The sequence below is a fragment of the Pristis pectinata genome, chromosome 1 (genome assembly GCF_009764475.1).
Source record: "Pristis pectinata isolate sPriPec2 chromosome 1, sPriPec2.1.pri, whole genome shotgun sequence".
In the NCBI taxonomy this organism is placed as follows: domain Eukaryota; kingdom Metazoa; phylum Chordata; class Chondrichthyes; order Rhinopristiformes; family Pristidae; genus Pristis; species Pristis pectinata.
The window spans coordinates 118,986,439-119,000,976 of record NC_067405.1 but is presented as its reverse complement, the minus strand read 5'-3'; the positions used below and the strand labels follow the sequence as shown (position 1 = coordinate 119,000,976).

Genomic DNA, 14,538 nt, shown 5'->3' with positions numbered 1-14,538 from the left:
CAAATCAGCCAGCATAATCAAAGACCCCACCTACCCGGGTCATTCCTCTTCTCGCTTCCATCAGGTAGAAGATACAGGAGCTTGAAGGCACGTACCACCAGACTTTAGGACAGCTTCTACCCCACTGTGATAAGACTATTGAACGGTTCCCTTATACTATGAGATGGACTCTGACCTCACGATCTACCTTGTGACCTTGCACCTTATTGCACTGCACTTTCTCTGTAGCTGTGACACTTTACTCTGTACTGTTACTGTTTTTACCTGTACTACATCAATGCACTCTGTACACTAAATCAATGTAACTGCACTGTGTGATGAATTGACCTGTACTATCAGTATGCAAGACAAGTTTTTCATTGTACCTCGGTACAAGTGACAATAATAAACAACACCAATATGGGGCAATGCAAGGAATTCTCTTAGATACTTGTTCAACATTCATTCCTCAACCAACTCTGCTTAATGGATTTGAATTTTATCGAGGTTCATTTGTTTCTTTACGGGACTTCTGCAGTAGGATTATTTTTGTTTGCTTTTCTGTCCTAAAAAGTTATGATTTAAATTCAAACAAATATTTGCTGCAAAAACGAATCTTCAGGATTGATCAAGGTCCATGTAAGTTTTTCCAATATTCAATGACATTCTGAAGATCGATTGGCTGTATAATGAAAATGTAAGTGGTGTTGCAAGATCAGCTCAAACCAAATGTACAGTGTAATATTACTAACCTTTGTAACAACACAACAAAGAAGCCTGCATTTTATACTTGTATTTGGTGCCAATTTGATACAAAAAAATCCTCTCGAACTGGGAGTCAATATTATACATCTGCTTTCAACATAAAGGCAGTCTAGTAACTCAATGATTAGATAGCATATATGTTTCCATATTTGCCCAGTTATTTTTTATTATAGATCAACAAAAGTAGTATCTAGTTAGAGTGCAATCAACACAATAATTAAAACTCACTGAATAAGAAAAATTCAAAAGAATATTTATTCTTTGGACGGTACTATTCAACAAGAATACAACTGTAAACATTCTGAGCTGGCGATTGAATTACAAGATAATATACACAACAAAACTAACAGAAAACAAAGATTATTTTTCTACAATCATCAAATATTATGGACTAAAATCTCATTCCAGCAAAGACAAATTGAAAACAAACACTATCCTTGATTCAAAACTGGGGTCAGGCAGCATCAATGGAAAGAAAAGCTGAATTCGTGTTTCAGGTCCAAGACCCTTCATCAGAACAAAGGATGTTGGACCTGAAACACAAACTCTTGTTTCCCTTTCCACTGATGCTGCCTGACCCCCTGACTGTTTCCAACATTTGTTTGTTTTTGTTTCAGATTTCCTCCAGCTACTGTTTTTATGATTTTCACAATACTTGTCTCATTGATATAAACGCAAGTAGAGACTTTAGGCACAGCACAGCAAAATAAAACCTGGTGTTCCAATCTACCTTGTCATTTTGTCCTTTGCAGGATTGGGTTGTGTTGCTGCAAGGCTCCCCATACACGTATACAATGCAACCATGACATACTGCTGGTGAGAGGGTGATGATTTCTATGCTTGCAGAGGTTTAAGATAGCGCAAGATTTCAAAAGCAGGTTTGTACTTCTGACTCTAGTACCATTGTAGAAAGATTGGTCATTTGACTTAATTGATTCCCACAAGCTCCAGGGTAGCCAAGGATAACATTTTAAACAATCTGATGAATATTGCAATGGCTATTATTTACAGTATATTAAGCAAGGATTAATTAAAATGCAATGTAATTTAATGCATTTCAACAGCTACTACCCATTAGATATTTAGATATTTATTTGTCACATGTACATTGAAACACACAGTGAAATGCGTCTTTTTGTGTTATTGAGAATATGCTGGGGGCAGTCCGCAAGTGTCGCCACTCTTCCAGTGGCGACATAGCATGCCCACAACTCCTAGCCCTAACCTGTAAGTCTTTGGAATGTGGGAGGAAATTGATGTACCCAGAGGAAACCCAAGCAGACACACGGGAAGAACGTACAAACTCCTTACAATGACGGGAATTGAACCGGGGTCGCTGGTGCTGTAACAGCGTTACACTAACCGCTACACTACCGTGCCGCCTCGAAGGCTGATATTTCTGATAAAAGAATGACATTCAGTAAGTATCTACATTATGTTGAATACTAATGCCTTATCAACTTTAAGAATGTAAAATAAATTTAAATTGTAGATTTGTTAACATAAGCACTACACAAAAATTACCATGAATTTCATCCATCACAGAATTAATTTTAACAAACTATGTTAATGATAAAATGTGATTTCAAAAATATTTTCTATGCATTTGGAAATATTTAACATCTAAATGGAATTAGCATGAATCAAGTGTTTGTCTAAATGCTACTCAAATGTGAGAGTCTCTGCCCCTACTAAACCTCTTCCACCCACAGGCAGTAGGTTCCACATTGCATTCACCCCTGGGTGGAAAAAAATCCTCCATAGATCCCCTCTAAATTTCTTGCCCTTTACCCTAAACTTATGTCCTCTAGTTTTACACACCCTTCTATGGGGAGAGGTTTCCTACCATCTGTCATATCTATGCCCATCAGAATTCTGTATGGTTCTATCAGGTCCTCCCTCAGCCTCCCTTGCCCCAGGGAAAACAAACCCTATTCAGTCTCTCCTCATTAGTGAAATGCTCCATCCCTGGTGAATCTCATCTGCGCACTCTTCAGTGTAATCACATCCTTTCTGTAGTCTGGTGACTAGAACTGCACACAATGGCCTAACTGATGTTTTATAACTTTGTACCATAACCTCCCTGCCCTTGTATTTTATGTTCCAGCTAATCGTGAATACCTTTTAATCTTCCTGTGCTACCACCATCAGGGATCCTTGGACTTGTACACCAAGATCCCTTTCTTCCTCAATACTTCCTAGGGCCTTACCCTTCATTGTGTATGTTCTACATGTATAAGCCCTTTCAAAGTGCATCACCTTGCAGTTATAAAGATCAAATGTCATTTATTATTGCTCTGCCTGTCTTACCAACTGATCAGTATCATCCTGTGGCCTAAGACTACACTCTTCCCTATCAACACCACCACCAATTTTTCTGTCCTATGCAAACTTGCGAATCATATCTCCCACATTAATAATATAAATCATTAATGTATATAACAAACAATTAGGATCCCAGCACCAATCCCTGAGGTTCATCAGTAGTCACAGGCTTCCAATCACAAAAAAAAAACCTTCTCCACCATTGATCTGTCTCCCATTACCAAGCCAATTTTGCCAAATTGAGATGGATCCTGTGGGTTTTAACCTTTTGGACCTTGTGGGGCCTTGTCAAAATTCAGTGATATAAGACAGGAACTTCCCTCTAACAAAGCCATTTGATTGTCACATGTGAAATTTAGAAGAGCTGTTTCTTGCTCGGTGGCCACATGGTTGATAAATTTTCAACTTTTATAAAATTTTAATCAAATTTTCAAAATTTGATTAATACCTGCCTTTCCAAATGCAGATTAATCTGGAACCCAGAATTTTTTCCAGTAACTTCTCTACCACTGATGTTAGTCACACAGTGACTAATACCTGGTTTGTCCCTGCTGCTTTTCCTGAATGAAGGAAGCAAAGATTTAAAAACGTCAGAGCCCCAGTGATCTTGTCCCTTGCTCCCAGAGCAACCCTGGAAACAACTCATCAGGGACTTATCTACCTTTTAAGCCCACTGACATCTAATGCCTTCTCTCTTTTAATGATAACATGCTCTCACCATCCAACCCACAACCCACACCCAAATTCTCCAACTGGAGTAATACTCCAGTGACCAGGCACCCTTGGGACTTCAGCTGGTGCTGGACTGACTGATTTTCCGGATTTTTGGATGTTACTCATTAATACTTTCTTCAAAAAAAAAGTCACAACGTAGTACAAAATATTTTCCCAATTACAGACAATACTGGCAGAACTCTGTGACATGGCAGTAATTACACCTATCCACTCACCTGACCATTCTACTTATAGGTTAACCACTAAAGAGGAGGATAAATTACAGAAGAAGCAATTGAAGGAAACAGTCAAATATCTCCTCTGATACTTGTAAGTGACGGAAGTTAATAGGAAATAATCACCATTTAGCTCAAGAATGCCCAAACTATGACTCCAGGCACAGCTTGCCTTAGCCTCCTGAGAAGGAATACTTTGGAAGGAGATGCTCTGATAATCTACCACACACATTACATAGTACTTTGTATGGAAGAATAGGCCTTTCCTCTGCAATATCAGGAAATCACAAAGTGTTGTAGGTTGCTAATAATCAGCACCAATGTGGGGGTGGAGTGGGGTGGGGAGTGATCAGTGATATGGACATACCTGTTAGTATTAATACCGACGTACCTTTCTGAAGGAGGTACGCACGCCTGAAGTCCCACACCACCAGCTTCAAGAATCAGCACTACAGTTTAGCAACACTATGACCACTCTGATCACTTTGCACTAAAATGGACCTTGTTTTTTTCTTTGTTCTAATTGTTTTTTTCTTGTCAAAATTGTGTATAATTTATGATTAATTTATGTTTTCCTTGTGAATGCTGCTTATACGATGCTCTGTACCTGTGATGCTGCTGCAAGTTAGCTTTTCATTGCATACGCGTACTTATGCATATGACAATAAACTTGACTGACTTTGAAAATGGATACCTTAGTCTTTCTAGAAGCAACCCAGGTAGGGTTGGGCTCTTAACCAACACCAAAGTGGGGTCTCAACGCTCTAATTAAGCTTTCCTTCAGAATTGTTATCAGCCTCTCATGTGGAGCAGAATTTTGCACAAGTGACAGCAAGCTAACGCTGGATGCCAGTTAACATTGCCTAGCCACCCCTGTCCACTGATATTCATGGAAATGCTAGCAGATGATTGAAAAATGGTTCTCTAATTCCAACTATTCCAGAACAAAAAAACAAATCCATATACTGCAGCTAGCATGAACACCTCTGCAGATTTATTTGAGGAACCATTTGGGATGACACTGTTACTTGCAATGTAGATAAACGGCATCGAAAGCAACAATGAACATTACAAGACTTTTGAGATCTTTTAAATCCAAAGTGTGGGGAAAGATGTGGAAACTGCGAGAATGATTGTTGCATGCTTTTGCCTATCTGCAGCCTTACTATATTTCTCAAGCATATCTTTTCCACTATTTCACAAAAATGGAGAAAAATGTATGATAGCTATCTGGGTTAGGAGTATCAAAATCTTGTTATCACACTAATGTAGAATCATATTTTGTAGAAATGGAGACAAAGACCAGAATTTAAAATTCACGTGTAATACTCTCTTTAAAAACTGCAACTCATCATGTTCTTCACAAGATATACATGTGGTATTGAATGGCAATCTATTGCAATTCAATTGCCTCATTTGAACTGCAGAAATTACCAATTTAATACTACTGTTGAACAAAGGGTATACCACAGAAGGAGTTGTCTTTTCTCATTTAAAGGTGTAAAGAACATAATAAAATTCCTTACTTCTAAAAGCTGGCTTAATTTTTTTTTGAGGGGAAGGCAAGGTACAATATTGATTCCAATGTAATTTGAATACTGATGAATTCACAGTGCCCTTATCCATCCAATATGTTTAATTTATATTCAACACTTTTGAATAATGTTTGGACAAGTGGTGTTTCTTCTATTTTGAGATATAGTAGAAATATGGGCAAGGGTGAGCTGGGGAAAGATACAATAGATTTAATCGGCTTGTTTTTGTGGAATGGGGATAACAATGATGTACGTATTACATTACCATAATTTAAAATGGAGATTAAGTAATTTAATATGAAATAATATACTTATGGTCTCTTATTCAATGAACATGCTTCACCCCCTCTCCATAGGACTCATCCTTGAGGCATCAGACTTAAACGTGGTGAGTAATGTACATAGATATGGTATTATTGTTGCTTGATATCTATGTTGCTATCTACTTGCATTACCACTGTATTACATAGTATTGTTGTAGCCATCAGTGTCCAGAATAACTTCCTTGAAGCTTCACAAAATTCCCATGCTAAATGAGAGGTTTGACGGACTGGGATTGTTTTCTCTGGAGTACAAGAGGCTGAGGGAGAGACCTGGTAAAATTTATAAAATTATGACAGCCAGATAGTCAGAGTCTCTTTTCCAGAGCAGAAATGTCAAATACTAGAGGGCATAGCTTTAAGGTGAGAGAGGGAGAGGGAAAGTTTAAGGGAGATACACGGGGCAAGCTTTTTTGGCAGACAGTAGTAGGTGCCTGGAATGCGCTGCCAGAGATGGTGGTGGAAGCAGACACTATAGTGGCATTTAAGAGGCATTTAGACCGACACATGAACGTGAAAGGAATGGAGGGATATGGATCATGGCGAGCAGATGGGATTAGTTTCATCTGGCATCATGCCTGGCACAAACATCATAGGCTGAATGACTTGTTCCTGTGCTATACTGTGCTATGTAAATCTATGGAGTATCGTGAGATGGCAGTGTTAACTTTTTCCTTAATCCCTATCCCAGTTTAAGTATCCCATCAACATCGAAATTTTTGGTAAAAATTAACACATTGTAATTCAAATTTATTGAAATCTAATTTATTGAGTATTATTAAATACCATTTAAATTGCACTTCGGTCAAGTACAGCTACTTATATGGATTCTCTCCAAAGAGTTATCTATTCACACCTATCTGTCAAGAGTCATGGAAACATTCTCAAGTGCAGTGTAAACATGTTTGATGAAATAGTCATCCAAGTATGGGCACTCAACATCTCTGAAACACTGATATTTGAAAGTAATTTCTTTGCCAATGCCATTCACTTTTGAAATAATCTATCACTTTTTATTATCTTCAATACTGAGTTGTAGTCTTAAGAGAAAATACAGCTAATGGCCCAATTCAGTGGCTTGCTATATATGAACTAAGGTTTACAATCAGCTATGCTTATGAATAATATTAATCCAATGTTAAATAGAAATAAAATGCATAGCTCATAAAGAAAACAAAAATAATTAGTGTGAAAACATCCAGCACTCCATACTGCCTGTGAAAATATTTGGAGCTAAAGACCCACTCTTCTCAGCTAATGGCCTGAACATGAAATTCAAAACAAAATGAGTTGAAAAACAACATTTTATAGGGGCTTAAATTCTTCAATATTTTAACTAGAGTATTTCCAAATGCTACTTTACTTAAGTCTTAACGACATCATAATGAAATACCCAAAACACAGTCATAACATTCAATTCTTGCAGTCATAGTGCAAAAACTTTCTTGAAGTCTACTTTTATAAATGATAACATGAGATGGGGTTTAATCTGCATGAAATTGTTAAAGGTAGTAGCCTGAACAATTCTCTTAAGCAGTTAAAAATAGTGCAAAGCACAAGTCACAAAAGCACAAAAGCTACACTTCACACATCGAACTGCAATTTAGTATTCCCACTCATCTGTTTTCATGTCTAGGTAATTAAGAATATTCTGGGCAGACTTCACTGCTTGTTTTCTGGCAACCTTAGCACCATCATTCCCTTGGGTTTCCACAGCATCAAGTGCAAGAAGTTGCTTTGTGAGCATTTCTTCCAGTCTCACATAATTCTTGTCAGTTCTAGCTCCATCAAAGGACAGTACTTGTCTCTGAAATTCTGATAAATGACTTAGGACCTTCCATATAGCTTTCTGTGATGGATGTTCACTTTTCAGCTCTTCTTTCATGTTCTCTCTATTTTCAAGAATCTCCTTCAAGTCAACATAAGCAATCACAGCCTGCACGTCAACTACAGATCTTCTCCTAGCTTCACGAATACATGGATTTTTGTCAATGTCTACTTGATCCAATTCAGTGAGAAGACTTTGCAGTTCAGCATGTGGTTTGAAATGCAAATCAGAAGCATTTTCCTGTTGCAGCAGCTGATGTTTTAACTGTGTTGTCTTCTGACGTATTTCTTCTATACGTTTGATGGACTGATTCTGTGCGAGGTCATAACGCCCAGCAGACTCTCCCTCTGACTCCATCTCCAAATGTCCCAGTAAGCAATTGATTTCATGCACCACACGTTTCCTGTAGTTTCTCACTTCTGAGTGTCCAGCCACATCTATAGCATCCAACTGCATTAACAATCCAGTGAGGATTCGAGACAAATGTGCACAATTCTCCACGGCATTTAGGCTCATCAATAGGCCAATCACATCCCACCTTGCTTTGCTAACTTCGCATAAAACAGAATTGATTTTAGAAACAGAAGGATGTGCATTTGTGGATAGAGGTAAACTTAATGCTTGTCGACCGATGCAGTTTTCAATGATGTCCTGTACAGCACAAATTCTTGTCAGTGCTCGATATCTGGCTTTCCTCAAACTAATTTTCCCTCCTGTTTTTACCTGTGTCAGTTGAAAAATGATTTCTTGGATGCGATCAGCAAACTCTTCAGTTATTAAGCCCTCAGCAGAAGATAATTCACCGGTAACCAACTGCTGTGCATCACCAAAGACTTTTTCCACCTTCAGCCGTGATGGGTGAGTTGCAGTTTGCTCGAGCTCCTTCAACAGTTCCTCCACAGCCTTTACTGCATTTTTGCGGCCATTCTGAATTTCTGGCTTGCCATCTGTATCTACTGCATCTAACTCAAACAGCAACTTGGTCAAGAAGCTCTCCAGTTGCTTGTATTCTTTATCAGCCTGCGTACCACTGAATGAAAATACAAGTCGACTGGTTTCTTGTATTTCCTTCTGAATTTCTTGAACCTTTATCAAAGAAGGATGCTGTTGACCCATGTCCATATTTTCTTTTTCCCTAATTTATCATTGTAAGTCTGAAATTGAACGAAAACATTCTGGTGAGGAGGTCACTTCTTGGCATCAGATCTAAACTTTTTCTAGAGGCAATAATAAATATTGTCAAATGGCAACAAGGTTTTATACCAGTTGGAATCAAGACCTGTGGTGAGCCAATTGTGCTTGCTACTTACTGCAAAATCTGCCTCAATGTATGACAATGAAACTAAGTCAGGTTTTCACTCATTATTAATCAACTTAATTTGCTTGCATCCTCCTTCACAAACATTACAAGAACTTCAATAAACCTGAAGCACCATGTCCCTTGAAAAATCATTGACCTGAAGTTTACACATTTAAAAGTAATGACCTAAATGCTTGCACACAACGGCTACTCCCTGCTAGACAAGCACTTACAACTGCTGATCAATTATCAACTGCCAACAATGGGCAGATTGAGGCTGTTCTGAGTTAATAACTTCCTTTTCCAGTTTCAAAGTTCTAAGTCAAAAACTATATGTTAAATTTGTGCAGGATCTTGGTTGGACCACATTGGGAAATATTGTGCAAAACTCTGGTATCCACATATTAAAAGGACACCGAGATACAGAATAGGTGCAAAAAAGCCAAATGATACTGAATCTGTCATATGTAACAGGAAAGATTGAATGGGGTGGAATTCTTTACATTAACTATCAACCACTGTAAATCAACTGACCAATCTTTTGATGTATATATGTAACTCTGCTTTCATGCCCTCATAACTTCCCTGCTCCTATTCCTATGAACACACAAACAACTTTCTCATTGATCCCTTTGATTCCTCACAGTAATGGCCTACTCCTGCTTTTACTTCCTATGTTTTTATATTCATAGCTGAGTTATATTGGCCCAGATTTTGCAGGGACATGTCAGCAGTTTCCCACTTAGGCAGCAAGATTCCCTCAAATAACTGACAGCAACTTTGTACAAGTGCTGAAGCCCCCAAGCTGCAGGGAGTTGTTTGTACTCGCTTTCCCTTGTAACATTTTCTGCATTATTGGACTCCTCGTGGAGTTCGGCAAAGAACCATGAAGCTGGAAGTATTTCCAACCACTTACTCTGTGGTTTCTGCACAAACAACCTGTGTCAAGTTGGATCTGAAGTGGGGAAACCTTCTCTGTTGATTTCAATGGAAGGGAATGCTATGAGGGATTAAACATTAGTATCTGTGTATTTTAATTGTTTTCATTTAATCTTTTAACTGTTTTAATTTTTAAGAACTTTTAATAACATAATACCGAATTATTTGTACATTTTTATTTTTTTTAAAATCAGAAATAGAAGTTGAAAGATTTTACAGCAACTTATGCCAGGGGGTTGTGGCTTAAACTTAAAAGCTCTGCTGTGTTGTCGATTGGCTTTGTTCTGCTTTCATTGTGTGGATGGCTCATTGTTGATTGTAAATTCTGGGCTATTAACTTTCAGCAGTATCAACCTACTTAGACATTTCTTTTCTAAATCTAACCCTTCTCTCACTCACTTTTCAAATGAAATCACCGAAATAGAATCATAACAGACATCTTACTTGATCTTCTGGTACCTAAACCAGTGGCTCACAAGCTAATTGTGACATCCTCTATCATGTTGCCAGGTGAAATCCATCACGTGGGATATAAAACCTGGAACAATCTTGTCTTGTGTTGCTGAGCATCACATTAGGCAATGCTACATGACACTAGTCATAATACATTTACTTGTTTAGATTCACAATTTACAGCACCAATAGCATACATAAAAAAAGGATGCAGAAAAGTCAGTACAAGAATGCTCAGACTTACAGATCTGAAATGTCTACATAAGGGCAACTTCAAGCAAGCCCTCGTAAAGAGATTTATTCTAGAGTGAAGATGCATTGATTTCTAAGAAAAATTGATGTATTCAAATGAATGCAGCAATAGTAGATAATTCCATGTTGCTAAGCAATCTAGATCACAGAAGACCCATTGTTTCACTGATGAAATCATAAAGCAAAAGCCACTGTAAATGACAAGTTAAAAGAGGTGCCATTTGTTTTAATACTTTCTTTAAATTGCCTTCCTAGTTAAGGTTTTTCCTTCATTAGAATCAAAAAGATAAGGAGGAAATTGTTTCAATGTCACTGCAAAGAATTACAAAAAGGGAAGTCAGCTTGATCTATGAGAAATGTGTGAATTTTCCATTTCTTTCTCATTTGTAGGAAAGAAATTAATCTCTATGTACTATTATTCCAAAGTCCAGCCAAAAGCAAACTCACCAGATGATAAATCAGTTGTAGTATTTAATTAATGTTTGACTACTGAGAGTTTTATTGCAAAAGTTTGACTAAATTGAAAATGACAGGCTTTCTTGCTACCTTCAATATTTTCCAGAAAAAAAGGAAAATATTGTCTGACAAATGACTGTTTATTTTTGTGCTTATCCAATACAATAGCCTTCCAAAATATATTTTCCTCACCCTCCTTTAGACCATTGGCAATAAAATATGTATTTTTTTGTTCCTGACCATCAAATTTCCACCTAGAATTGTAAACAGTACTATATTGTGAAACCTTTCCTCCTTGCTGACATTCACTTGAATTTAATGAACATCTAAAATGTTCAGAATATCATGTGCTGCATATTGTCTCAGAACATAATCCAGACAGCTAGCCAGGCCCATTTTAGAAGACCTTATTTGCATTGGACTAGTTAGCTGCAGCAAGAATCTAGTATCCTCAGAGCAATTTGCAAGTTCTGGGCTACCACCATATTAGACATCTTGGTTGGCCTCAGCTGGTTCTTGAAGGAAGATGAGCTCAGTTTGTGAGGAGTGGAATAGCAGCCAAAGATGGATTTCTGGAGCCTGAATAGACAGTCCTAATCCTCACTACTTCACAAAAATGATCAGTGACTTGCCTTTGGGATCTACATTGGTCAGACTACCACCTAATATTGGTCAGAAATTGAAACTGAAATTCTATGTATTTCACAAAGTCACTTGATATTTAAACAGGTTTATTGCCTGACTCAGAGGAAGGTTGTGGTGCTTGGCAGCAGAGCTGGAAATATATTCCTGTAGCTACCACATCAGCTGTGGGTAGTAGGTTAATAGCTACTATTTTTGGGTTTGCTGTCCCATTTCTATCAGGTATGGAAAATTCAGCCCATATATGGGCCTTAAACCATCAACTTATTACTCTGTAACTCAGCATATCTGTACACCTATACCCTTGGTATTCTATATTACGAATTATATTCTCATTCAGGGATTCAATGCTAAAAATTGATGTTAACAAACAAAAGAACGTGTGTCCTGTCTGAGACAACAGGAAGGCCTCTAGTGAGTTAGGTGGTAACCACGTTTGAGTTTTTATATGCAGAACATAATGCGTTAATATACTGTCACAAACTCTTAAGGTTACTTTAAAAGTAGCATCACATTATTATAACAAAGTTGCATAATTAAAAAGATGATTAATGCAAGACCAGAATTACAAAATTACATACAAATTCTAATTTACAGAATTCTAATATAATGTATTCTGTTGCAAGAGTCAAAATACCTCCAACAGCATTGAAGATATTAATATCAAGAATGTTTTTCATGAGTACAAATGACAACTCTGGTTAGGAATTATCTCAAATACTATAGTAAAGGCAAAACACTTAGTGCTGAAAATCTGAAATAAAAGTCGAAAATACTGGGGGGAAGAAATCAAATGATCAAGCAGTCTCTATGGAAAGCTAAAGGCCATTATGGAATGGAGAATTCAAGTGGCAAGCAATTAGAAACTGGGGGTCATGCTGTGCTCCAAACCGAGACAGTTATTAATGTATAATAGCAGCACCTATATTAAGTGACATACAGCAAGCTTTTCAGATTGACGACTTTCCTTGCGACACAGGTGATAGGGTCCCTGATCATGTCTGTACCATTTTCCATATTTCTGTGGTCACATCTTTCCATAGAACCATAGAACAATACGGCACAATACAGGCCCTTCAGCCCACCATGTTGTGCTGCCCTTCAAACCACACCTAAGACTATCTAACCCCTTCCTCCCACATATCCCTCTAACTTAAATTCCTCCATATGCTTATCTAACAATCTCCTGAACTTGTCCAATGTATCAGCCTCCACCACCACCCCAGGCAGCGCATTCCATGCACCAACCACTCTCTGGGTGAAAAACCTCCCTCTGACATCACCCTTGAACTTCCCACCCAATACCTTAAAGCCACGTCTTCTTGTTTTGAGCATTGGTGCCCTGGGAAAGAGGCACTGGCTGTCCACTCTATCTATTCCTCTTAATATCTTGTATACCTCTATCATGTCTCCCCTCATCCTCCTTTTCTCCAATGAGAACAGCCCTAGCTCCTTTAGTCTCGCCTCATAGTCCATACTCTCTAATCCAGGCAGCATCCTGGTAAATCTCTTCTTCACCCTTTCCAATGCCTCCACATCCTTCCTATAATGAGGCAACCAGAACTGGACAAAGTACTCTTAAGTGTGGCCTAACCAGAGTTTTGTAAAGCTGCATCATCACTTCGCGGCTCTTAAACTTGATCCCCTGACTTATGAAAGCTAACATCCCATAAGCTTTCTTAACTACCCTATCCACCTGCAAGGCAACTTTCAGTGATCTATGGATATGAACCCCCAGATCCCTCTGCTCCTCCATACTGCCCAGAATCCTGCCATTAATCTTGTACTCTGCCTTGGAGTTTGCCCTTCCAAAGTGTACCACCTTACACTTCTCTGGATTGAACTCCATCTGCCACCTGTCAGCCCAGCTCTGCATCCTATCAATATCCCTCTGCAAGCTTCTACAGCCCTCCACACTATCCACAACACCACTGATCTTTGTGTCATCTGCAAACTTGCTAACCCACTAACCCACGCTTCCACCCCCTCATCTAAGTCGTTAATAAATATCACAAAAAGTAGAGGTCCCAGAACCAATCCCTGCAGGACATCACTAGTCACAGCCCTCCAATCCTGAATGCACTCCCTCCACCACAACCCTCCGCTTTCTACAGGCAAGCCAATTTTGAATCCGCACAGCCAAGCTTCCCTGGATCCCTTGGCCTCTGACCTTCTGAAGAAGCCTACCATGCGGAACCTTGTCAAACGCCTTACTAAAATCCATGTAGACCACATCCACTGCACTACCCTCATCAATCTTCCTGGTCACCTCCTCAAAGAACCCTATCAGGCTTGTGAGGCAAGATCTTCCCTTTACAAAGCCATGCTGGCTGTCCCTAATCAGTCCACGTTTCTCCAAATGCTCATAGATCCTATCTCTTAGAATCCTTTCCAACAGTTTACCCACCACAGACATAAGGCTCACCAGTCTGTAATTCCCTGGACTATCCCTACTACCTTTTTTGAATAAGGGGACAACATTCGCCACCCTCCAATCCTCCGGTACCATCCCCATTGACAACGAGGACTCAAAGATCCTAACCAATGGTTCAGCAATCTCCTCCCTCGCCTCACTCTCTCTATGATAGGGGTCCCCTTGTCCAAGCCTTCCACCTCAGCTGCCTCCACTTCTGTGGTTATGCTTTGCTATATCCACCACCACTACTGAGGTTATGACACCACAAAACACACCATTTTTTCCTCCCCTTTTGGTATTTCAAAGGTATTGAGCTCTCCACAAACCCTAATTCATTTTTTCATCTACCTAGTGCATTTACATGCTAGGATAAGAGTT

General features: G+C 38.7%; 1 protein-coding gene across 3 annotated transcripts in view; it reads right to left on the bottom strand.

Annotated features, from left to right (window-relative positions):
- Nucleotides 1-976: 976 nt before the first annotated feature.
- bag5 (BCL2 associated athanogene 5) overlaps nucleotides 977-14,538 on the bottom strand; it is a 16,069-nt gene continuing 2,507 nt past the window's right edge. For 2 of the 3 annotated variants that reach the window (XM_052026160.1, XM_052026170.1), the window contains one exon: nucleotides 977-8,856. In XM_052026160.1, coding sequence (XP_051882120.1) covers nucleotides 7,478-8,824 — 1,347 coding nt within the window. In that variant the 5' untranslated portion in view covers nucleotides 8,825-8,856 and the 3' untranslated portion in view covers nucleotides 977-7,477. Of the gene's footprint in view, nucleotides 8,920-14,538 lie in introns of all 3 variants that reach the window. The other variant, XM_052026179.1, reaches the window with a different exon arrangement.